Genomic DNA, 26,064 nt, shown 5'->3' on the forward strand with positions numbered 1-26,064 from the left:
GATCTTCAGAGACCAAATCAAATGCCATCTCCCTGAACCTCTCAAAGAGAACGGCTTCCTTTTCCCAAGTCTCTGTTAAGTGTGTTACCTTTACCCATAAGGCTGGGACTTAGAGTGCAGACACTGAGTGCTCAACCGCCCAGTGGGCTCTCAGAGCTGTGCCCGACGGCCCTCCGACCGCTGTGCCCTCGGCACACATATCAACTGGCCACAGTTAGCACTCATTTGCTGAAGGACAGATTAAATGAATAAAGAAACATTTCTTCATTGAGCTGGAGTCTTGGAAAGAAGAGTCTACGACACGCAGCAAACACTGGCCATCCTTCTGACACACAGATTCCCAGCACAAGCCACCTTTGCCTCTGTTTTCAAGGTATTAACATGCTTCTACAATAAATCTAAGAACAAAAGAAACCGTTCAGTGATTAACAGAAGATTTATTTATGCAGGAATACAGTCATCCTTGCCAAACTTAATAGGACATCTTTAGAGTTCGGTCCACTTTTCCTTCCTGGATAAGTCTTTCGTTTCTGTCCTGTAGAGAATAAAACAAAAAGAGACAAAATATTAGAGAGCAATGAATTCTGGCATGGCCATGGAATAACTGCAAATCAGGAATAAAAATTCCCCAAATTTAATTGTAATCCCATCCCCTAATCCCAAGAACTCTGAGGAGGTAATAAGAAGCTAAAGTTAGGACAGTAAGAAAACACCGCTATTCAAAAGTCCCTTAGAGCTGCTTTTTAGTGATGAGAAAGGAGAGCCCCCTTCTAAAGCAGATGTTGTTTTTGTTTTGCTTTGAGGCAGAATCCCACAGCCTACAGCCCAGGCTAGCCTGGAACTCAGTCATTAGCCTAGCTGGCCTCAAACTCACGGTGATCCTCTTGCCTCAGCCTGCCCAGGGCTAGGATTAGAGGTGTGAGCTGCCATGCCCAGCTTCCAAAGTAGCAGTGAGAGCAAATGCAAAGGAGTCCTGGGAAAGCACAGCAGGTTCACCAATCAAAAGTAAGTCAAGAGCTCTGAGGGAAGAGCAGGTGGCTGGCTGTCGGAAGTCGCATGAGTGGCCCCCAGCCTAGACGGCTGCACCAGTCCTGGGACTGTGCTAGGAACTGAGAACCAGAACGGAGCAGCCTTCTCTGTGACCATGCAGCCAGGCCTCTGATGACAGTGCTGACAGACTATTTCTGCTTCCATTGTTAGGATACGTTTAAAGAGTAACTCATGAAGAGCTCAGCAACAGAGAGCATCCCAAGTGATCCCTATGTTGCACTGGACCAATAAGCATCATCTCTGACAAATGCACCAACGAAACTGAAGAACTTCACTAGGATATCTGAAGGTGAATTCCAAAAGAAGTCTAGTGTGAAGCCAGACACAGGAGACTCGTTCCTGTAATCCCAATGCTCAGGAGGCTGAGACAGGGGTCCTTAAACATGTGAGGCTGGCCTGGGTGACATAGTGAGACCTTCCCAATTCTGTCTTAGTAAAAGTTTCTATCCACCCTCTAAGCAGAAAATAAACTTTTAAAAAAGTTATCATGGTATTCATTTGCTTAATAACCACACTATAATTTCCTTACATTATCATGAGCTAAACTCTAATCTCATAAATTTAAACTGACCATTCTATTACTTTTTTTAAATGGCAGAGTAGACATTATTAAATCTGAAAGAGCCATAGGCTGCCATGGTTTTCAACAAAGTATCAAATCAAACTGAAAACTCCAACTCTTCCTGAAAGGAATGAAGGTAGCAGATGGAAAGGGAAGGACCGTTCCTGTAGGAGGGGCTTAGGAACAATCGCCACAACACTGAGCGGCAGCTGGCACCTTGGAGGGACCTCCCGCACCAATGCTAAACACCTGGCCCTAATACTTACCCTGTCTGTTTTGAAAATATAGTACCAGAAGATGAGGGGTCCAAATGCTGCCACAGCCCCTAAAAGTGAGTTCTTTGGAGTGGGTCTGAAAGTAGGATAAACATTTGTTGATTTTGCATAGACCCAACGAACCAAGGCAGGGTCAACCTGAAATTAATACAAAGAAAGACTTGTGAACCCTCAGGGCACGTGGAGAAAGAAACTCATGGGGCTGTTGTGAAGGAGCACAGGAGGCTTCTGTTCTCCTTGTTAACTCACACCCACCCTCAACTCTGCCTTTCTGACCTCTACCTCCCGAGCAGGATTCCAGGACTGGGCCACACTCCCACCTGACTCATTTCTAGTACTCAGAAACCGTTTTTTTCTTTCTCGCCTCCCTCTTTTTTCCTTTTCCTTTTCTTTTTTGGTTTTGGTCTTTATGAGACAAGGTCTTGCTTTGTAGCCCAAGTCAACATCATGACAATCCTCGAGTGTCTCAGCTTCAAAAGGGCTGGGATCATAGGTGTGCACCACCATGTTGTCAAAAAGAACCGTCTAAGGATTCTGTTCAAATGCTGCACAATTTCAAGATTCTTCTATCCTCTTCTAGTTTTCTATTTACTTAGGATTTAAGACTCCTAACTTTAAACTGGCAGAGAAGCCCCCTTCCCCAAGTCACTTCCACAAATCCCTCTGACTCATCCTCATCCTCCTTCTCTCTCGGAAAGTGGCCATCAGAACCACACCGCAGCCCTGACAAAGAGACCTCAGAGGCTTCCTATTTTGCTTCTAGGACCCTTTCTAATGCTGTCACAGTGGGCCTTTCCCTGTTACAGCATTTGCAGGAAGATGAAAGCAGGGTTGCTCTAACTGAATTATATGCTTTTGCTTTCTTTTGGTCCTGAGGATCAAACCAAGGGCATTGTGTAAACTAGGCATAAACTCTACCACAGAGCTCTATACCTTTCACCATGAACTGTAAGTTCTTAAACTTGCTTGGCTGATGTCTGAAAAACAAACTATTACATTCCACACTATTAAAAGTCTTGCAAAAAAAAGGTCAAAGTTGTCAAAAATAATCAGCTTATCTTGGTTAAGAAAAAAATAATTTAATATATTTATACTAAAATAATTTCCTAAAAATAGCAAATCTACCCCAAACACATAATTAAAGTTAATTAGCTAAATCCCCAAGTGATTTTGCAAAATTATTCTCTCCAATTAACTGACAAATTAAAATAAGCAAATAAAATCAGCTTTAGTCTTCAGTATGCAGCATGAATGTCTAAGGTGCTAACGAACACCAAACAGCCAGGATTGGCAGGACTGAAGTAGGTTCCACATTTACATTTCAAACTAAACTGAATTACAGCAATTTGACCCTGAGGTGACCAGCTGCAGCTCAAAGGTAGAGCAACCTTGAGTGGAGATGCTTCCAGCCTTTCAATCAGGTTGAAATCCTCAGCCATGGAGACAATCGCTCGCTACCAGTCAGAGAAGTCTAAAAATACCTTCACCGCTCTAGAAACGGTGAACATTACCACTCCACGCTAAGACCGAAGGGTCTGCACTGTTGTTTATTATTCCCTAGTTCAAAAGAAACAGGAGAGAGGAAGGCCAGAGGATGAAAGGATCAGTGCATCTGCCCGCTGCTAAAGCCTGGACCTGGACGCCACACAGTGAGACTTCTCAATCTCTCAGTCACTCACTGCTCTGCACTTCAATATCTTCCAGATGTCTCCCAGAAACAGAAATTTCATTTTACAAAAGTACCACTAACTTCAAGGTCAAAACCACAAGAGCGAGCCTGGAGAGATGGCTCAGTGGCTGAGGAGTCAGTTGTTGCTCTTGAAGAGGACCTGGGTTCAGTTCTCAGCACCCACATGGTAGCTCACAGCCATCCCTAACTCTAGTTCCAAATGACCCAATGTCTACTTCTGGCCTCCTCTGGCACCAGGCACATACGTGGTACACATACAGAAATGCAGACAAAACACTAATACAAATGAATGAACAGGGAAGGGCAACTTTCCATGACACCACCACGCAATGTCCACTGGGATGTCAGCAGCCTCCGGCAGAGTCCAATCCTCAAGACTTTCTGAGCCCAGCTCTGCTTGGTTTTCCTACTCTCTGCCCAGCTCGTTTGTTCTTTTCCTTCCATTTTTTTTCAATCTTTTAATACTGGGCCGCAGCTTTTGCTGGGCTCTTACATTCACTCCATTAAAGTCATCCAGTCACGTGACTTTAAGCCTTCCTAGGCTGATGGCTACCAACAGTCTACCTCTAGCCTTAGACCTCCATGTTCAATTCAACCTCTACCCACCTGGGCATGGAAAGAACCGTCTAACAGGCACCCCCAAACCGATCTGTCAATATTCCTTTCCAATCCACTAGCATACCTGTTCCTCTCCCATTCTTCTAGTAAAAGGAACTCCGGTGGCCTTGGAGTCGTCCTTAACTTAGAATTCTCTTTGTCTTACACCACTTCCATCTGACAATGGACTTGATTAGACCTACTTTTAATACCTACCCAGTACTTGCCACTTCTCACCACCTCCACAACCACAGGCACAGCAACCATTAACTAAGAGACTTAACTGTGGTAAAAGCCTCCTAGCTCATTTCTCTCTGCCCTCACCCCGTCACAGACAATTCTTGAGGAAACAGAGATTTTGTTAAGATAGAAGTCTCCATTATGGGAGTCCCTTCTCAGTAAAAATCTTTACAGTGCCACACAAGGTCCTGTGTGATCAGGTCCCAGGAGCCCCTTTGACCTCATCTTGTTTTATCATTCTGCCCCTCACCTTTCCCTATTTTATTCACAATGGCTTCTTCAAAAACCAAAGTGTGTGTGTATGTGGCCCGGACTTGACTCAGCCTCTGGAGTACTAAGATGGCTAATATAGTTTGAATTAGCTCTCTGGTATATTTTGAAATCTGCGAAAGCTGCCAAGCACACTCTTGCCCTTATACTTCCAGTCTCCTCTAACTAGCATGCTACTTTCCTCCCAAAACGAACGCCTTTGGTTCACTTCTTTCAGATCTTGACTTAAAGGTCCAGCTCCAAGGCTGGGATTGTAGCTTTGTGGTAGAGTACTTTTCTACCATGTGAGACCACAAAACAAACAAATAAAAATAAGACACCCAATGCCATGTTCCAAATGGGGGATTCCTCCCCTGTTACACACACACACTGCTAATCACACACTCACTTTTCTCTATGTCATTTAACACTATCTCACATACTAAATGATTGGATTTTTAAGTGTACTTAATATTTGTCATCCCCACTAGAGAGACAGCTAGCTCTGCAAGGACGGGGACTTTAACTGGCTTTACACTCTTACCTCATCATCTCCAATAGTCTCATAATAGATCCTGAGCAATTATTTCTGACCAAATCAGTCATTCCTAAGGATTAGACAAAGGGATTCACAAGTATTGGTTGGTAAATGATTAATGGAACAGCTAAAGAGGCAGGTATTATTAACTCTGCTACAGATGAGAAACGGAAACTGCCCTGGGTTACAGAGATGAAAAGACAGACGATTGGGGGTTCAAAGTTGACTGAGGCCTTATTCTATTTACTTAAAAAAAAAAAAAAATTAAACAGGCCAGGTGTTGTGGAGCATGCCTTTAATGTCAGCACTCAGGAAGCAGAGGCAGATGGATCTCTGATTCAAGGCCAGTCTGGCCTGCACAGTGAGTTCCAGGATAGCCAGGGATCTATAGAGAGATCCTGTTTGAAAATAAATAATAATAAAAATGACCAGCATACTATCTAGCATATCAAAAACAACTATGTGTATAGTTTAGAACAGATGTATCTCTTTCACCCTGTAAACAAAGGGCTGGTTGGAGATACATATCCAACTAGGTAGAAGACCACACTATGAGTCACACAGACTAGGGTTCAAACTGAGCACTGGGTATATCTGTATGAGCAATATATCCTGTGCATACTGTCTTCTCATCTAGAAAGCCAAAAGAGGAACACAGCTTAATTCTATGAATGGTTGTGACATATAAATGGAAAAAAAAATGTTTTTCAGGCCAGGTATGGCTTTGCAAGTGGCAGTAATGTGGAGCTGGGGCTGGGGGACCTGAGACACCTGGAGAACGTGTCTTTAAAAGAAAAACAAAACAAGACTTAGTACTGTATCTGGCCACTTAATGCAACTTTCTCTTGGTTGTTCTCACAATTTTCGAATATTCAGAGAGAATGAGTATACAACTGTTGGAAAGCCTTCATTTGAGATAGACAGCTTTGACAGAGGAAATCGTCTAAAAGCACACTTGTTAAAATACCGGTTTACTGACATGTTACATACTTTCTCATTTGATTTCAAAACTCTATGTCTAATGCACACCATTTCCAGGAGAACATTAAAAAGCTATGTTTTAAGAGAGATTATATAAATTTCCCAGGGGTCACAGTTTGTCAGTATATGATGTCATGTGGTCTGATTCCAAAGCCAGATGCTTCATCGAGTTTCAGGTTCTGTAACACACTTAATTTGAACGAGCTCTACATTCTCATGAGAGAGAAGCGTCCTTGGGCGTTAGGAACTCAAAACAGCTTTTTTTTTTTTTTTACGCTGTACAATTGGAAGTACGGGGCCTGAACCTGCCCTTTACAAGGAAGACACTGTGCTAGCTCGGTCACGTGTTACTCTGCCTCAGGAGACCCGAAGGACCATATTACAGCCATGTTTCAGACAAGAAAGCCGAGAACTACGCAGAGTTTAACCACTGTCTCCACATCAGGAGGGAAGTCGTCAAGCCAGGATGCAAGGCCAGCTGGGTTTGCAGCCGGAGCCCATCCGCTTGGCCACTGAGCCTGCGGCCGAGGTCACAGGGCCAAGGGCTGTGTGGCGAGGGGCCCGGGTCCAGCACATGGATTGGAGCTGGGCGGCCCCGCGTGTGCCCACGCGAGATGCGGCTGCCCCGGCCCACAGTCCCGCCCGGCCCCACTCACGATGTGCGATGTGCGTTTGGGGTCGTTGTACTGAAGCAGATATTCCCGTTTAAGCCGGGCCCTTAAGCTCATGCGCTCGACCTGCGCCTTTCGGGTCTCCGGAGACACGTCATACTCGGCGGGGTCGAGGGTGCTGGGGAGAGTGGCCAGGGGCGAAGGCTTATACTTGGACCCCGACATCTTGGCGACCGGCGCACATCTGCGCCTGCGCGGCTCTGAGAGCTGCCCGCTTTAGTTTGACCTTCAGGCTCAGGAAGTGCGCCTGCGCACGCTGTATCGCGATCTGGCAGGAAGGGGAGGAAGAAGGGTGGAGTCTGAGATGGGGCGGAGCCTCTGCCCAGCCTTCCTCCACGCCCCTAGTTACCCGTATTTTGCCTGTGCGTGCTGTTCACTCCTCGCGTCTTGCATCTTCTCTTGAGTTACACTTGTTTCTCCTCTGTGCTGCTCCTTTCTTGCAGAACTAGTTTCCTGAGGTTGAGCAGACTAGACGAAACTGAGAAACTGGACTGGCTGTGGCTCCCGAAGTCCTGCCGTTCAGTGTGGGTTCATCCAAACAGGGTGACCTTGGAGAAGGTCATTTAGTGTCTCCCAAATTCACTTTTTCTTATCCTGGAGAAATGACCTTGACCCTGTGGAGTTGTGGGGTTTAAATGAGACAATGAAAAATGCAAAGTGCTCTGCAATAATCCGTAGCTCCCACCCCACCCAAAAAGGAGAATAAACTTTTTTTGCAGATTACCACATTAGGACTGGTTCACTGTTAATCTCAAAAATGGGTGGAGAAAGAGATCACCGACCCAAATCATCAGGGCCAAATTAAATAAAGCAGGCAATGAAAGCATGCCTTTGTATTGTTATAAACGAGCTGCCATCCCCTAAGTCGGGGTTTGAGAGGTCAGCATTGATGCGAGGAAGACAGGTTTTTATAGCTAGGAATAGGAGGTAGGGGGTGTCCAAATGGGTGATTTGGCGGGCAAAGTAGGCAGGGTTATAGGAGCAGAACATAAGCATAACAAGTTAGCCATTACGACCTCTTTGCAAGGTGGTTGTAACAACAGGTAGTCATAACAACCCTTTTGAAGCAAAGGTAGGTTTGCAAGATGGTTATTAACTTTTTGAAACAAAGACATGGTTGCTGTTCCTGGAATAGGCAGTATAGAACTGTTTGTCGTTAAGACTACATGTGGGGCATAGCCCAATCATTGAGAAACAGGTTTAATCATAAACAGGAATGAACCTGCTTTGTTTTTGCTGTAAGATGGCTTTTAAGTCTAAGATGGAGGCAGGCTAGTTCTTTATCACCTAAGTATAAGCTTATATTTTGTAGACGTGAGACACTGTTTAATGGGAGACTGGTGTTACAGGGTGTAACCTGACTGTAGTTAATCAGAAAGAGTAAAACTTTTGAATAAATATCTTAGTTAAAAACAGACAAACAAACAAAAAACTCTTAAATCCTTAGCACTCCTCGGGTGCTGAAAACGAAAGGCATCCTATGATAGGAGAGTATACAACAGGATACTAGGGCATACTCACAATCCCAAGGCTTGAGAGGCTGAGGGAGGAGCTTTGAGCTCAAGGCCAGCCAGGGGTATAGACCACAAACCTCTGCTTCAAGAGAATAAAAACAGAAAAGATGATTTGAAGAGTAAATAAAGGTAACACATGTAGCCTTCAACATCTTTGCACACACACACACACACACACACACACACACACACACACACACACGATCATTAAGGGGAAAAAGCAACTTCAAGGCACACAGCAGGGTCTTCAGGAACCCATAAAACACTCCTCAGGAGACAACAACCAAAACAATACCACATAAACCCCAGCAAGGAAAGCTGGATCAAAAAAAGCTTCAGTTTGGCTGAACCTTCTGGGGACGTGTAGGTCTGCGGGGGGGAAATGGTTGCTAGGCAGAGGCAGGACCTAGCAAGTGTTGGCACAGACGTGATGAGCAACTGTACCGCTGTCAACTTTATTCAACACTTTAATGCTGTTTTAAAATATTTATTAAGCACCCCTGCATGCAGCGTACCTTATGCCATTCAGTCTTAGTCTATCTTCTAGGCTCAGCAGAGAAATTACGCAAGAAATGGAAGCTGGATCCTTGTTATTTTTTCCCCAGTAGCTGACAATCAAGCAGAGAACAGACAGAGCAGGAGATTTGCAAAGTAGTTCTATGTCCCAATGAATACAAAGCAAAATGGACTCGTGAGAAAGCAGGTTGCAGGCGAGTAAAAGAAAAATCACTTCCACTCAATTTAAAGGGGGAGGGGAAGAGAGAGGGAGGGAGGGAGGGAGGGAGGGAGGGAGGGAAAGAGAGAGAGAGAGAAAGAAGGAGAGAGGGAGAGAGGTTCTCAAAGATGTTCTAAAATAGAAGAAAAAATCAGCATGAAAAGCGGGTTCAGAATGTAACATCTGAATACTACATAGATAACATTTTAAAAACCCTTTTAAGACATGGATGTGGGAAGTGGGGAAGATGAAAGGAATGAAGGTATGCAGGGAGTGTGTGAGGACAAGCCAGCTTGCAAAGCTGAAAAGGGGTGTGTGGGTGTGTGGGTGTGTGTGTGTGTGTGTGTGTGTGTGTGTGTGTGTGTGCAAGGGAGAGGGGGAGGATGAGGTGGTTATGTTAAAGTGAAATATTTGAATGAGTTCAAGTGGTTATTCCTATGCTTTTCAGTTATCATAAACGTGACTCAAGATGATTGCTAAAGACGTGGAGTTTTGTTTTGCTTTATGGGCACCACATTCCACTGAGTGTTTACTGTATAGCACATGCTATCCTGTTTTACATATTTCAGTTCCTCAACTACTGATTATTCCCATTGGAGTAATAATGGGATGCCTTTTCAGTTTCTCTGTCAACAATAACTATGCATGGTAGTGGGTTTCACTGCGATATTTTCATGCATGTAATATAATGTATTTTGGTCCTATTCACCCACCGTTATTCTCTCTTGTCCCCCTTCTCCTCCCACTGATTCTTGTCCTCTTCCCAGCTCATCCCCCTCTACTCTCGTGTCTTTTTTACTGGTGGCCCAGTGAGTTTAATCAGGTTTGCATACAGGCGTACGGGGAGGGGTTATTTAGAAGAGCATCGACAACCTACCAGTGGCTACATCACTGAAGAAAATGTCTGCTCTTCCCTCAGCAGCCGTTAGCTCACCTGAGAGAAATGAGGCCTCATGAGCTGACCCACCTCCCCCAGCCATAGCTGACTACCTATAAATCCTCAGGGAGCGAGAGGAGCTCAGGAGTCTTTCCCCGGTCCATACTAGAATGCTGAAGGGCCCGATCTCGAACAGGCCTTATGCTGGCAATCACAGCTGCCGTGAGCTCATGAGTGCAATAGCCATTTCAGGCCCAGAAGACAGAGTTCCACCCCACTCTAGACCTTTCTCCAGCTCTTACATTCTTTCCACCCCCTCCTTTGAGATGTTTCCTGAGCCTTTGAAGGAGTAATAAAGATGTCTCATATAGTGATAAGCATTCAACAATCACTAATTCTCAGCACTTTGATGAGTTACAAGTCTCTACATTAACCACTACCCACTGGAAGTTGGGGGAGGGGAAGAAAGAAAAAGAGAGAGAGAGAAAGGGAGGGAGGGAGGGAGCGTGGAAGGAAGGAAGGAAGGAAGAAACTTCTCTAACAAAGAGCAGAGCTACACTATGGGCATAAAAATAAATATTGAATTGAGAAGGCATTTTGACAAGCACAACATGTCCATTTAGGAAAACATCAGTGGTAGCTTCCTCAGTAGGGCACATGACTCCCCAAGTCATGATCTTTTGGTTAGGTTTACCATACCAGGCCTCAAATCCATAACGGTCAATCCAGTAGTGTGCCAGTGGGCACATATTGCCAGGTGGGTCTATTGTAGCATACAAGGCCCAGAGCTGGGGAAGGCTGCTGATACATCTCATCCTCCAGCAGCCTGCATAGCCCCTTCCAGTACTGTGAAGAGGGGCCAGCAGAAGGGAAGCTTCCAGCTCGGATCCAACTTGACTGCTCCATGTCCTACAATCACAACATGTGCTCAGCTTCAGCAATAGGGTCTCACCATCTAGTTCTCAGGAGCACCAAGAGCAGTAGAAATAGCCTGCATTGTTTTGGGGTTTTCATGGTCTTCTGTGACCACCCTGACCAAAAATATGAAGTTTCTAAGCTCCTGCTTTTGGAGACTCAGAATTGGTTTGTTGTGGCGTGGTAGGTGAATTTATGGGGCAGAATTATCCCCAGTTTCCTGGAAAGATTCTTATAAAATTTTATGTACCTGGGAAACAAAAAGCTGAATATAATAGGTTTTCTTTTTTGCAATCAGGCAAAGTCCCCTAGAGCCTCTTGAAGATGGAGGCGTAAACTATACTGTGGGAGGAAAAGATCTGGTTGGAGCCTTATCTTGAGAAAACTCTAATAATTTTGGGAAATGAATTTAGCTTATATTCAATATATTTTAGAATTATATTTGTAACTATGTATCAATTCTGATAAATTGTGTTCATTTGAGGAGTATAATTTGTTAATATTTTAGTCATGTCTATGTGAAATTCTACATTATTCCAAACTTTCAATGAATTTCTGTTGTTATTTGGGAGCTTGATATTTCCAAACAAATGACTTTGACACAGGTGAGTTAAAAAAAAATCAGACAATTTAGATAGAATAGGTTCACAAGTTCTTATCACCGAATGCTTTAAATACTTGCTTAAGAAGTATTTTAAAGCACTGGGCAGTGGTGGCGCACGCCTTTGATCCCAGCACTGGGGAGGCAGAGGCAGGCGGATCTCTGTGAGTTTAAGGCCAGCCTGGGCTATAGAACTGAGTTCCAGGACAGCCAGGGCTGCACAGAGAATAATCCTGTTTCGGAAAAAGAAATGTTTTAATAGAATTTACCGAAATGTATTACACACGTATTTGTGTTTGACTGGAAGTCAGAGTGAGGTGGTAAAGTGGGAGTTAAGCACAATGTGCTGGGCTGGTTGCATTAATTACGTTCCTGTCACTGTGATAAAATGCCCTCATAAAAGCAACTGAAGGGAGGAAGGGCTCCCTCTGACTCATAGTTTGAAGGAAGAGTCCATCTTGAAGGATAAATCACAGTGGCAGAAGATTAAGCCAGCTCGTCACTGGCCTCTGCAGTTGGGAAGTGGGAAATAGTGAATACACCTGCTCAGCTGGACTCCTCCTTTTCAGTCAGTCTGAGATGGTCTTAGTTGCTGTTCTAATGCTGAGAAGAGACTTCATGACCAAAGCAACTTATAAAGAAGGTGTTTAATTGGGCGCTTGCTTACCATTTCAGAAGGTGAGACCATGGCCATCGTGGCGGACACCATGGCAGTGGGCAGGCAGGCATGATGCTGGAGTGGTAACTGAAAGCTTACGTCCGATACACAAGCAGGAGGCGCACACACACACACACACACACACACACACACACACACACACACACACAGAGAGAGAGAGAGAGAGAGAGAGAGAGAGAGAGAGAGAGAGAGAGAGAGAGAGAGAGAAGAATGGACCTAGCTTTTGAAACCTCAAAGCCTACTCCCCAGTGACAAACCTCCTCCCACAAGGCCACACCTCCTAATCCTTCCTAACAGTCCACCAACTGGGAACCAAACATTCAAATATATGAGCCTATGGGTGCCAGTCTCATTCAAACCACTACAAGGACCTCAGCTCAGGGAATAGTGCCACCAGTTAGGGTGGGTCTTCCTTGTCAATTACCTTGCCTCTTGAGTGATTCTAGATCCTGTCAAGTTGACAATCTGTTAACCATCACACTGACCAAGCCTCATGAGTAGGGTCAAGTTTCAAGAAATAGAAGGCCAACAGACAGATGCAGAAACTCTAAGGATGCGTCAGGAAAAAACTGAATTATTTTTCTTTTCCCTGTACAGAAAACAACATTACATACGAAGAGATGAGCAAATTGTATATGGCAAAACATAAAATACATAGGAAGACAATAAATAAAGGTATAAATAAAGGCACAGCCACACCCGTTATCAATGTCTTCCTCCAACAGAGTGGTACACTCCTTCCAAGTGATGGAGCAACCTCACACAACATGATCACCTGTCATCTCGTTTGCATTAGGGGTTGCAAATTGTGATGTCATTTATCCATCATTATAATGTCATGCAGAGTATGTTTACTGACCTACAAATCCTCTGTATTCTGTCTGCTCAACCTCCCTTTATCCAGTAGCCCCTGGCAACCACTAGCCTTCCTGTTGCTGTCATAGTTTCACCATTTTATAGTGGGAATCATACGATATTTGGTCCTTTCAGACTGCCTTCTTTCCCCCAGTCCTTCATGGCTGGATAGCTCTTTTTAGTACTGAGTAGTATTCCATTATCTGGACGTACCACAGTTCATTCCAGTTTATCCATTCCCCTGATGAAGAACACCTTGCTTGTCTTTGAATTTTGACAGTCACGACTAGAACTACCATAAACATCCACGTGTGAGATTTTGCACAAGGCACAAGTTTTCAAACCCGTTGGGTAAATACCAAGTATCGTGACTACTGTATTCTATGGCAAGAATGTGTTAATTTTTGTAAGAAGCTATCTAGCATCCTTTCAACGTGGCTGTACCATGTCACTTTCCCATCAGTCATCTGTGAGCTTTCCCGGTTGCTCCAGCCCCTTACCGATGTTGAACTTTGTTGATATCCAGTGTATGTGTGTGGGGGCAACTCATTGTTTTAATTTGCACTTTCCTGGTGATGGGAGGTGAAGTATGTTTTTGTCTGCTCATTTTTTTTTTTTTTTTTTTTTTGGTTTTTCGAGACAGGGTTTCTCTGTGTAGCTTTGCGCCTTTCCTGGAACTCACTTGGTAGCCCAGGCTGGCCTCGAACTCACAGAGATCCGCCTGCCTCTGCCTCCCAAGTGCTGGGATTAAAGGCGTGCGCCACCACCGCCCGGCTGTCTGCTCATTTTTTATTTGTTTGTTTGGTTTTTTTTCACCTGGCGTCCTCTTTGGTGAGATACCTGTTAAGGATTTGGGCCAAGTTTTAAATTTTATTTTTTAAATATATTATACTAAGTTACACAAAGCATTTTCATGCAAGTATGTGGCTGTCTTTGAGTACATACTACCCCCATCATCCCACTGTCTTCCCTTTGCTGTGGCCCATTTTCTAGCAGACCGTGAGCTTTATTGCTGAGTTTTAATCATTTTGTATATTCTAAATAACTGGTGTGTCTTTTTCAAATACTTTCTCACAGTCCTGGGTCTGTCTTCTTATTCTCTTGGAATAGTCTCTTTGGGATCAGTAATTGGTATCGAATTGAATCGATCCCATCAGTTATTTCTTTCAAGTATAACATCTGGTATTGTGTAAAAACAGCCGTTGCTATACCTAAGGCCATTTTGTCTTTTTCCTATACAGATCTTCTAGGACTTAATAGGTTTGTTTGTTTGGTTTTTGACACAGGGTCTCTCTGTGTCATACCACTGTCCTGTAGTTTGCTATCTAGGCCAGGTGGCTTGCAATTCATAGAGATCCACCTGCCTCTGCCGCTGCCTCTGATATGCTGGGATTAAAGGTGTGTGTCACCGTGTCCAGCTCAGCTTGATGTTTTAACTTAGGTTCGTGATTCATTTCGAATGTGCTTTGGTGGAAGGTATATGGTCTCTATGGAGATTCGTGCTTTGCTTGAGGATGTCTAGCTGTTTCTGTGCTATTGATTGAAAAGATTGTCCCTGCTTCATCGTACATTGTGTTTGCCAAAGGTCAGTTGGCTGTATTTATAGAGGTGTATTTCTGAGCTTCTTATTCTCGCTGGCTCATTTGTCTAGTTTTTTCCTTCATCAGTACCATGCAGTTCTAATTACTGTAGCTTTATAGCAAGCTTTGAGGGCTGGAGGCATCTGTCACCTAACTTTCTTCTTCAATAGTATTCTGAGTTTGTTCTCAACCTCTCCAAATGAACTTAAGACTCAGATTGTCAATACCTACAAAACAAGTTGCTGGGACTCTGTTGGGATTCTGTTTTTACTGTGCCTTAATCATTTATAAGTAGCAATTTTCCTTCCACTTATTCTTCAGCTATTCTTTCCTTTTCTCAAGTATCTTTTTTCTAGCTTCTTTTTTTTTTTTTTTTTTTTTTTTTTTGGTTTTTTTCGAGACAGGGTTTCTCTGTGTAGCTTTGCGCCTTTCCTGGAACTCGCTTTGGAGACCAGGCTGGCCTCGAACTCACAGAGATCCGCCTGGCTCTGCCTCCCGAGTGCTGGGATTAAAGGCGTGCGCCACCACCGCCCGGCTAGCTTCTTTTTTTAAGAAAAAAAAATTTGTAAGAATTTTGCTTACATGTGTGCATGCCTTGGTACTCTGGAGGCCAGAAGAGGGCACTGGAGCCACCGGAAGTGGAGTTACGGAAGGACCTGTGGAGGTCAGAGGATAACTTACAGAAGTCAAGACTCCCTTTTCACCATGTGGGACCCAAGGATTGAACTCAGGTCGCTAGGCTTGGCAGCAAGCGCCTTTACCCACAAAGCCATCTCATTGGTTCCTAGAAATGCACTATTTATTTTTCAAAACATGTTTTGTTTTAATTATATTTTGTTGTTAATTTCTTATTTAACTGCATTGTTGTCAAGGGACTTTACCCTTTGAAATTTGCTGAGCCTCTTTTTGGGATATGTGGTCAGTTTCTGCTCGATCTGGTTTAGTTTGGCTTGGTTTTGTCGTGGTGGTTGGGTTCTTCCATTGGTTGGGTATTTTTGAGACAGAGCCTTGTTGTAGAATTTACAGATAAGAAAATATGTTAATCATATTCTGTTCCATGAGTTGTTACAACGTAGGCACATTCTTTTAATCATGGATATGTTTAATTTTTCTTGATACGTTCAATTTTTATATTAAGTAGTTCCATATGAATGGTTTTTTTTTTTGAGACAGAGTTCCTCTGTGTAGTTTTTGGTGCCTGTCCTGGAGCTTGCTCTGTAAACCAGGCTGGCCTCGAACTCACAGAGATCCGCCTGGCTCTGCCTCCCAAGTGCTGGGATTAAAGGCATGCGCCACCACTGCCCGGGTCCATATGAATTTTAAAAGAATCTGTATAAATCTCTGTTCACTGATTTCAAGGTTAGATTGAGTCTGCTAACTGTGTACTTCAGCCCTCTCATGTCCTTACCCATTTTTGTTTACTAGATCTATTTCCAATATGGACTTTTATTATAACCTCTCCATGCTATTATGGTTTGTTAATTTTTCTTTGAGCAAAATTAATATGCCCGGGGTGAACTAGAGGTGATGGAATATTTTAATGTGCATGTTCCTGTAGATTGTTTTTGTCACAAGAGGAAGTAACTCCTGCAGAATGGCTTGCTCGCTCTATCCATTTAGTGTGCAGTATACAAACCGGCAGAGGAGCGGGAGGAGATCTCTGCCTAAAATATACAGTACACTTAGAAGCGCATCTGTCATGTAGACATCTCCCAAAGCTTATGAATATTACATTTTGCATTCCTCTTTTTCGCAGACAGTTTCTCTTCCCGGTGTTAGCATGTATCTGTTCTTATTACCAAAGTCACTTACATAAGCACCTATTTGTGCTTGAAAGGAACACTGCCTTCCCCACAAAACCGAAGATGACTTTTCTTGCAAGTCGTCGATTTACCATACAATAAGGCTAATCCTCTTAGTTCAGGCTGTGTCCCGCTTTCTTCTTTGAGATAGAGTATTGCCTGTCGTTGGCTTGGACTTGGGGACAGTGTCCTAGCTAGTTTTCTCACATACGTCTACTCTAGCCATACCTCCCAATTCTTTTCCATGCTTCAGCCAGGGTGACCTTTTTAAATATACATGATCCTGTCGCCTCTAATTAAACCCTCCCATGATTTATGGCTCTCAGGGCAGTCTGCTTCCCATTTCTTCCCTGCACTTAGCTCCACGCTCCTCAGCACTGTCTGCTCGACCCTCAGCAACCATTCTTCAGCTCATTCTTTCCACAGGCCCTTTGCCCCTTTTTTTCTTTAACAATTTGCCCTGATACTTCACTCTGCCTTGAACATCACATTCCATGATGCACTTTTACCCATCCTTTACAACTCAGTTCTGCAGCCCCTTAGCTAGGCTCAAGTCCCACTCTGACCTCTCATGGTACTATAGACCCATCCTTCATAACACTACTTAAAACCCCAAGCTTTACATTTTCAATTATTTAGTCCCCCCCACCCCCGCCACCTCTATCTGAATGTAGGCTTGTTGGAGACCGGGAATACATCAGATGTGGTCCATCTACATCCCAACGCCTTCGAAGGGCTGGGTGCATCTCAGAAGTGGCAAGTAATGAGTGGCAGCTGCTCTTCCTCACCTCAAGGTGAGTGAGTGTATGAACCTAATGGCTTCTGCACCCCTCTTCCATTTCTGCCTCCAACTCCACCCATCTCCCATATACTCTCTGGCGACAGTCCACATTTCTCAGCATAGCTCCCTGTGCACAAATTCAGAATCTAAGTCCAAAGCAGGATCTAACAATGTAGGCTTTTATATGACTACAGAAGAGGAGGATCACTGAGCAAAACACCTCAAATTTTCAGGTGAAATGACTCTTCTTTGCCCAGTTCCTTTTTAAAAGATTTTTTTAAATTATTATTTTATGTGTATGGGTGTTTTTGCGTGCAAGTATGCCTGTGTAACATGTGCTTAGAGAGGCCAGAAAAGTTCACTGGATTCTCTGGAACTAGAGTTACAGGTGGTAGTGAATTGTCATGTGGGGTACAGGGAATTGAACCTGCATCCTCTAGAGAAACAGCTAGTGAACAACGAGTGCCCTTAACCACTGAGCCATCTCTCCAGCTCCTGCCCCCCAGTTCTTATTTCTACAGCAGTCCAGGAACTGTCTCATCTGACCCCACCACCAGCACCAGCAGCATCCCTGCTCCCACACGTCTGCCCTGGGAGTTCCTGAAGCCAAGCTGCCGCCTCCTCATCCTAGTTTCTCTTTAAGGAAACCTGCGTTAAGGCCTTGTCGTGTGCTCTGCATCCTGAGCTGCATTCCAGGGAGTGTGCCCATCAAAAAAACAAAACTTGAGCTGGGTGTGGTGGCGAACACCTTTAATCCCAGCAATTGGGGGGCAGAGGCAAAAGGGTCTCTGTGAGTTGGAGGCCAGCCTGGTCTACAAAGAAAGTTCTAGTACAGCCAGGGTTGTTACACAGAGAAACCCTGTCACAGGGCGGGGGGGAGCAACAATAAATCGTCTGTAATTCCAAGTAAGGTAAGAAAACTAGGATGCACAGTCGGGAAAAATAATCATCTCTATTTGGAGGTTTTATGAAAAAATTTCCAGGGTATTTAACCACTCAAGTGCACCTTGGTGGCCATAATATTTTAGTCACAAATAGCAAGGAGAGCATAGGATGTCATTTATGGAGGAGAGAGTATCATCAAACCAAAAAAAAAAAAAAAAAAAAAAAAGATGAGTAAAACATAACACTTAAACTTCCAATTAAAAAAAAAATCAGGTGGCCCTATGAAGTGAGGGCCCTAAGGGATGTTGCTTGGCCTTTGCTTCACTTCACCTGTAACCCCAGCTCTGTATGGGTAGAGACAGGAGGATTGCTGGGACTTCCTGGCTGCCAGCCTAGTTCCAAATTCAGTGAGAGACCCTGTCTCAAATGAATAAGGTGACAGAAAGTGATAGATCAGGATACCCAGCATACATGCACATACAGAGAGGGATGCAGACACTTAGACATACACATTCATGTACATCACATATGTCAACACACACACACACACACACATACACACACATACACACACACACACACACATATGCATGCACACACATGCTTCTGGATTTCAGATTCTGAAGACCAGCATTTCCATTTCAGTATCAACCAGAAGAAGCCACTGTCCCTGCCAGAGCACTGGGTGCATACTGTGGTTGAGTGTGGTAAAGTTCTCGCTTAATAGTCTTGGGAAGCAGTTTTCCAGCTAAGTAAGAAGTTGAAGATTTCTCCTAGGGTAACCATGGCTTTCTAAAGTACATCACTTCTGAAGGCCTATCATTTACAGAATCTTCAGCCTGGTTAACTAGAATAAAGGAGGGTTAGATAGAGTAAGCCCAGCATATGGTAAATAGAGGCCAGAGGATCAAAAGTTCATGGCCATCCTCTGCTACATAATAAGTACAAGGCTAACCTGGGCTAAATGAGAGCCTTTTTCAAAAAGCAAAAACCAGGCCAGATAGATTTTTCAGTGAGTAAGGGTACTTGCCACCACGGCTGGTGACCTGAGTTTGACTCCTGTAGGCCACATGGTAGAAGGAGAAAACCAATTCTTTTAAGTTGTGCCCTGACCTCCAAATGCATACTATGGCATGTGCACACTCACATACACATATATACTGAATAGAGAAATAAATGTAACCTCTACAAAATTAATTCATTATTATATTATATTATATTATTATTATAAATGACTAAGGAAAAGGCTAATTAAAAATATTAGTATATGTGGTGGTGGTTTTTGTTTTTTGTTTTTGTTTTTTCAGAGACAGGGTTTCTCTGTGTAGCTTTGCGCCTTTTCTGGCATTCACTCCTGTAGCCCAGGTTGGCCTTGAACTCAAAGAGATCTGCCTGCCTCTGCCTCCCGAGTGCTGGGATTAAAGGTGTGCACACCACCGTCCGGCATATATGTGATAGTTTGAATAAGAATGGCCCCATAGACTTATGTTTGAATGCTTAAGGAATGGCACTAGGAGGTGTGGCCTTGTTGGAGTAGATATGACCTCGTTGGAAGAAGTGTGTCACTGGGGGTTGGGCTTTGGGGTTTCAGAAGCCCAAGCCAAACCCAGTGGCACTCTCTCTTCCTGATGCCTGCCGATCCAGATGTAGAACTCTCAGCTCCTCTCCAGCACTGTGTCTACTTGCATGCCGCCATGCTTCCCGCTGTGATGATAATTGACTAAACCTCTGAAAGCCAGTCCCAATTAAATGCTTTACTTTATAAGAGTTGCCATGGTCATGGTGTCTGTTTGCAGCGATAAAACCCTAACTAAGACAGTATATGAATTTAAGCTCCCGAGGTCTAGATGGAAGACTGATTGCTAGAGAGCCATTGTTTACTCTCATTGGTGTAACTGGGCTTCAGGTAAGCAGAACTCAGAGTTTCATTTCTTCTGATTAAGCAGAGGTATGGAGAGTCAGTGAGAAGCTTGTCTTGTGTGTCTGTGGCAGAGGGTATCCCCTGTACATCTTACCTTGACTCATTCAGGTTTCCTACCAGATGATGCTGAAGTTCCCAACATGAACTGTAAATACCTGTAATTTCTTTTATTCCTGTATGCATCTTCATTATCCAAATCAAACAAGAATTAAGAAGAGGAATGAAATCACATGGGCTTATTTTAAAGATATTGTTAATATTTTATTTCCATTCCATTTCGTTATAGGAAAAATTTCAAACAGAATGAAATACTAAAGTATTTTTTAAATATTTTATTTCTATGACTTATAGACATGCCATTTTTCTCTTCTAATTTTTTTGCATATAAAGGGTGTTTTAGAAAATCACAACTGTGATTGAGGCATTGCTCCACAGTACAGTGGTTGTCTCATATGTCCCAAGTCCCACCCTCAGCACAGCAAAGGTAAAAAAATTATATAAATAAACCAAATGTAATAATTGTATTTAAATGTACAATATATATGTGTGTGTGTGTGTGTGTGTGTGTGTGTGTGTGTATAAAATTATATTTAACCAATTCTACTACTTGTCCTTAAAGTTTATTTTTTCAAAAACAGAAAAATACAAGTAAATTTTTAAAAGCACTACTTTACTAAACACTCTTCATATGCTTCTCAGCCAGCTTCACCTACTTCAGCCTTCTGGGGTACCCACCAATGCTAGGCCATGACTTAACAGGCTACATGCGTCCCCTGGAGCCCTCACTTGGTCTGTGAGCCCTTGTCATCTTGCCAGCCCACAGAAATGTGCTCTTAATTTCTCTTGGCTTAGGACTGACTTAAGCAAGGCTGGTTTCCAGGAACCCCATTCAGTGGGAGGCAGTCAGTGAAGGACTTCTGGGATTGACAAGCTGCCGTGGGCAACCCTGTGACCTGGTATGAAGGCAGCAGAACATACCAGACCTTGGAGGCAGACATGTGGCGCTTGAAACATTGTCATTTTCTCAATACCGCTGCAGTTTAAAATCATTGACAGCTGAAAAAGAGACCAGACCCTGCAGCCTCAGTCTCTTTCTTTATGGACAGAGCTGCAGAGGCAAAAATGAGATTATGTTTGCAAGATCCCTATTGTGGAGCCATGTGGGACATGGCAAGTCATCCATGCTTTCCCATAGAGCAGTATTGGTGATATTATTAAGGCCACTCCACGTAGTTAAAAGGGAGGTTTATTTTGTGGGGTAACTCACAAATGAAGGGATAGGTAACAGGGTCCGGGAAAGGTGTAGCGCAGTCCAGCGGTGTTCTCTGGAGAACTCTGCTTGGTCTACCTCCAGCGTCCAGGATCCAGGAACCAAGAGGGCTGGCACTTCTGGATCTCGGGTCTTCAGGGTCCTCTCTTGGCCCCAACTTGTAGGCGTGACAGTTACCAAAGCCTCAATGGGGGTTGGAACTTCCTGATCAAAGCTGGAATGGCTACCCACTACAGAGCAGAGTGATTAACAAGATGATCCATATTTCTTATGTTTCAAAACTCAGCTCCTAACAAACTTCCTTTTAAATACCTAAAATCCAAACACAAACTCTTTTTGTGTTAATGGAGGGTTTTTAAAGATCCATTTTTAAACTTAGCACTTATATAAAGTGATGGACTTCATTATAGCATTTTTATAAGAACGTGTCACCATACCTTATTCTTACTCCCCCACCTCCCCCACCCTCTCCCCTCCCTTCTGCTCTCATGTCACATGGCTCACATCACTCCCCTTCCCCCTCCATAAAGATCTCTTCCTCCTCCCTCAACCCCCTCTTTCTATTTTCATGACCTGTACACACTCACTCGCAAATTCAAATCTAGATTGCACATATAATTGAGAACATGTGGCATTTGTGCTTCTGAGTCTGTTATTTTGCCTAACATAATGATTTCCAGTTCCTGCAAATGTCACGATTTTATTTTTCATTATGGCTGAAAACAATTCCATTGTGTATAAGCATTCCAACCATAGTTTCGCTATTATTTTTTTTAAAGACTTAAGTAATTATTTTTATACACCCAGACAAAGAAGTTTTCATTAAACATCCTTTCTAGTGGAAAACAGGATGAAAAGCACCCTCCAGACACCAGTAGGTGCTCTACTCAAGGCTTGGGTTCCCCCTTGTGCAGGAGGTGAGGAAGAGGAGTCCATCCTCCTCAGTGAGCTCATTTCCTTGACTCTTGATGTAACCCATGAGCTTGGGAGTTTTTGTGCTGAAGACAACATTCTGCAGCTATCTTCATATTCTATCTTGTACTCTTTTTGAGCCCAGATACCACCGCTTCCATGTGCACATTCCACCCGTTACTTTTTCAAAAGCATGGCACCGAGGACTCCTGTAGGGGTGGGTGTTCAGTCCTTTGGATTGTCCAGTGACCATCTAGGTTAACGCCCAGCCTTTTCTGAACATCAAAGGAAGGCCTGGCATCCCACCTCAGTGCCCTTGTCTCCTCCCTGGGCTCCCCAACCAAGTTTGAAAATGCAGGGCTTTTTTTTTTTTTTTTTTAATGGATGTTAAAGACAATTGGCTAGTGTATCTTCCCGGGAGCAAAAATATTTGGGTAACTCCTATTATTTTTTTAATTGTGAAAAATTTCAAACATAATAAAAATAGAGGAAATGGTATAAAGAACTCATGTATTTATTCTTCAACTTTTACAGTTTTAAATATTTTGTCCCTCTCTTTAAAAAATCTGTCTCTATATATTTGTGTGCACATACACACAATAGGAAATATATATACGCATATGTATTTCTTATCCAACGTATTTTATCTGAAGTCAAGCCTCGCCAACATTTCATTTTATCCATTAACTACTTTGGCATGTATTTCTAACAGTTAAGAGGGTTCCTTTCGTGCATAACCGCATGCTATTATCACACATAACAAAAGTACCAATGATCTCAGGAGCATTTTAAAAATAGGATTCTGGAAAAAGCGAGGCAAAGGAATGAGTAATACAGAGCTTTGAGCTGTGGCGAGAGCTCCAGGAAGATGCTTTTGGCAAATGGGGCACTTCACTTCTACAAATGACATCATAGCCTGGTGGCACTTTCTCCCACACGTCTGAAACTGGAATTGCTTTCTTAACCTCCAACTGTGTTCCCTAGGTCAGTTTAAGGCATCAGCCTCCTCCCAGATTAAAGAAACTTGGAGTCCTCACAGAGTCTTCATTCCCTGGTCTTTTCCCTCAGGGTTCTACCTAACCTGTTTATTTTATTTGTTTTTGTCAAGGTAAGAGCATTGAGCATGAAATCTACACTCTTAACACCATTCCAGGTGTACGAAACATTACTTTTTACTGTCTTAGATAGTTACAATGTGGGTACAACAGCTGTCTAGAACCTATTCACTTTCCTTGTTGCTCCTTGTTAGTAACTCCCCATAAATCCCTTCCCTCAGGCCCTGGCAGCCGTGGCTCCTCTGTGAGTCTTCACACTTGGCTATTTAGATAGTCATGTAAATGGGATTATACAGTATGTCTTTCTATGGCTGGCTTATTTCACTTAGCATAACGTCTTCAAAAGTTGTCCATTTGCTACATATTACACAATCTCCTTTCTCTTTTAAGTTGCATACTATTCCAACATGTTACCTAGTGTATCTATTCATCTTCTGACAGGCAGCTAATTGTTTTCATATCTTGGGAGTATCATCTCAAGATCTGGAAAGTGCTTTTGGATGAGTACTCCTAAGTGGGATTCCTAGGTCATATGGTAGTTCTATCTTGTAATTTTTTTGGAGGAACTTCCATGCTGTTTCCATAGCAGCTGTACTATTTTTGCGTTCCCACCAACAGTTTCAAGGATTCCAGCTTCTACAGCATCCTCTCTAGTTTTTGGAGGAAATGCTTGTTTGATCAGGTCTATGTTGTAGTGAGTGGTTTTTGTTATTGTTGTTTTTTAATAATAGTCATCCTGAAAGAAGTGACATGATATGTCATTGTGGTTTCAATTTGTATTTCTCTGGTAATTAGTGATAATACTGAAATTTTTAACTTTCTTTCTATTTTTTTCCTTTTTTTTTTGAGATGGGGTCTCACTATGTAGCTCTGGCTGTCCTGGAATTCACTATGTAGACCAGGCTGGCTTCAAACTCAGAGATCCACCTGCCTCTACCTCCTGAGTGCTGGGATTAAAGGCCACTATGACCACCTACATTGAACATTTTTTAATACACCTATTGGTCACTTTTTTTTTTTTTTGGAGAACTATCTGTTCAAGTATTTAGTCTGTTTTTTAGTTGAGTTTTTCTTTTTGGTACTGAGTTGTGGGAGGTCGTGTGTGTGTGTGTGTGTGTGTGTGTGTGTGTGTGTGTGTGTGTGTGTGTGTGTTTGAGTGTGTGTGTGTGTTTGAGTTTGAGATTTGGTCTCTCTCCTTAGCCCAGGCTGACCAGGTACTTACTCACAACGTAGTGAAGGCTATGGAAATCCTCCTGCCTCAACCTCCTAAGTGCTGCAATTAGAGACATAGGCCACCCCACCCAACTATAGTTCCTCATTTTGAAGTCCTAAATTCAAGGTAAGTAATCCTCTTTTTAATTCCTTCCTCCCCATCCCACTTCTGCTTCCTTTAGGTAAACCCATCCCCTATCTCTGTACTGTGATATCAGACAGTCTTTATTTGCTGGAAACAAGCATTTGACTAAAAAATGGTCTGAGAGACTGAGAGAAAACCCTGGGACCTTCATCAGAGGCTGGAACAAGAATGAACCTATGTAGGGCATGGTACCCTGAGCGCCACCACTGTCCCTAAAGTTACCCTAGAACACACCTCAGCATCTCCCAGCCAACATACCAGGAAGCCAAGGATTCACCCGGCAACCCAGGAGTGCTTCAGAGCTGGCAGAGCTGGTGGGTTCTCTCCAGCAGCCCTGCCTGTGAGGAGTATGGGCTGGGCATGGTGCGAATCTAGAGCCTAGGGACACACAAGCCTCTGGTGTAAAGTGGCAAATCCCAAGGGAACGTGGACGGACCCTGATAACATCCACTCCCCCAACATGAGGCTGAGAAATAACCTTCCTAACGCAAAGCAGACTGTGACATTCTCCTAGACAAAGAAAAGGGTCTGTGGGTGAGGCTAAGGCTAGCCTTGCTTATTTACTTAGTCGGGTGACAAGCGATGTGCCTGACCACCTTGATACTTCTGCAAGTGGCCAACGTGTAGACTAGACTTGAAGTAACTACTTGTGGGTGACTCCTCTGTTTTTAATTAAAATTCTGTCTATTGACAAAACAGGCTGGGAAGGGAAGGGATGAACAGAACACGGCTTCTGGCTCAGACGCCCCCCCCCCCCCCACAGATGCAGCTCTGTCCCCTCAACAGTTCTGTGGAGTCCCTTCACCTACTCAGAGTACAGCGTGGAACCCTTGGCCACTGCACCGGAGCTCCTGGTGGTAGTACCTCGTTCTCAATACAGACACATTATTTAGGAATCTCGGAGTGATTTACAGGCTTATGTAACATCCCAGTGAGTCAGCATGCTCCTGAAAAGGGGGTACGGTAGAGTGGGAAGAAGGGGGGCGTTTGGTGCAGAGAACACAGGTTCAATTCCTATGTCTGCTACTTCCTGAGTCTAGACAAGCAATACCACCCCTCCCAGCTGGTGCCTTCCTCCGCCACACTGCGGTTTGTGTGAAGATGCAGTGAGACCCACTGTTCCCTTTCCCTTCTGCATCCTCACGGCCTCCGACAGCACATTCTTAGACCCGCTGACCTCCAGTGATTGGAGCGCTCTGATTTTTCTCTGTCTGTTTTTAGTATCTGTGAATTTAAGACAGAAGTCCGAATGAGTTCTTTACCAAGGAAAAATGCTCCCTCCCATTCCCCTCTGGGTAAAGCAGCACTTTGCATGCGAAATTTATCGGTGCCAGCAGGGCCAGGCTCTGGGAGGGGCTGGTGATGGCCCAGGCTAGCTCAGCCCGGACTGCAGTGGCAGTCCAAGATCAATGGTTTTCACACACACACACACACACACACACACACACACACACACACACACACACACACACACATTCAGGAAAGGGTGCAG

At 43.7% G+C, this 26,064-nt stretch overlaps 1 protein-coding gene across 1 annotated transcript; it reads right to left on the reverse strand.

Moving 5' to 3' along the window:
* Window positions 1–417: 417 nt before the first annotated feature.
* Window positions 418–7,104, reverse strand: Ndufb4 (NADH:ubiquinone oxidoreductase subunit B4). Its single transcript, XM_052740664.1, has 3 exons — window positions 6,839–7,104; window positions 1,879–2,025; window positions 418–535 (listed from the first exon to the last, which is right to left on the reverse strand). The coding sequence occupies exons 1-3, from the start codon at window positions 7,016–7,018 to the stop codon at window positions 473–475; spliced, it is 390 nt and encodes a 129-aa protein (XP_052596624.1). The 5' UTR covers window positions 7,019–7,104; the 3' UTR covers window positions 418–472.
* Between the last annotated feature and the right edge of the window lie 18,960 nt (window positions 7,105–26,064).

Source organism: Peromyscus californicus, unplaced genomic scaffold (assembly GCF_007827085.1).
Source record: "Peromyscus californicus insignis strain IS unplaced genomic scaffold, ASM782708v3 Scaffold_16__1_contigs__length_79575227, whole genome shotgun sequence".
In the NCBI taxonomy this organism is placed as follows: domain Eukaryota; kingdom Metazoa; phylum Chordata; class Mammalia; order Rodentia; family Cricetidae; genus Peromyscus; species Peromyscus californicus.

Excerpts from the sequence above, each read along its gene's own strand:
- Ndufb4 (XM_052740664.1), bottom strand. The coding sequence starts at position 7,018 with ATGTCGGGGTCCAAGTATAAGCCTTCGCCCCTGGCCACTCTCCCCAGC. Across the intron at positions 2,026-6,838 it reads CCAAACGCACATCGCACATC|GTTGACCCTGCCTTGGTTCG; the intron begins GTGAGTGGGGCC and ends TATTAATTTCAG. Across the intron at positions 536-1,878 it reads ATATTTTCAAAACAGACAGG|GACAGAAACGAAAGACTTAT; the intron begins GTAAGTATTAGG and ends TATTCTCTACAG.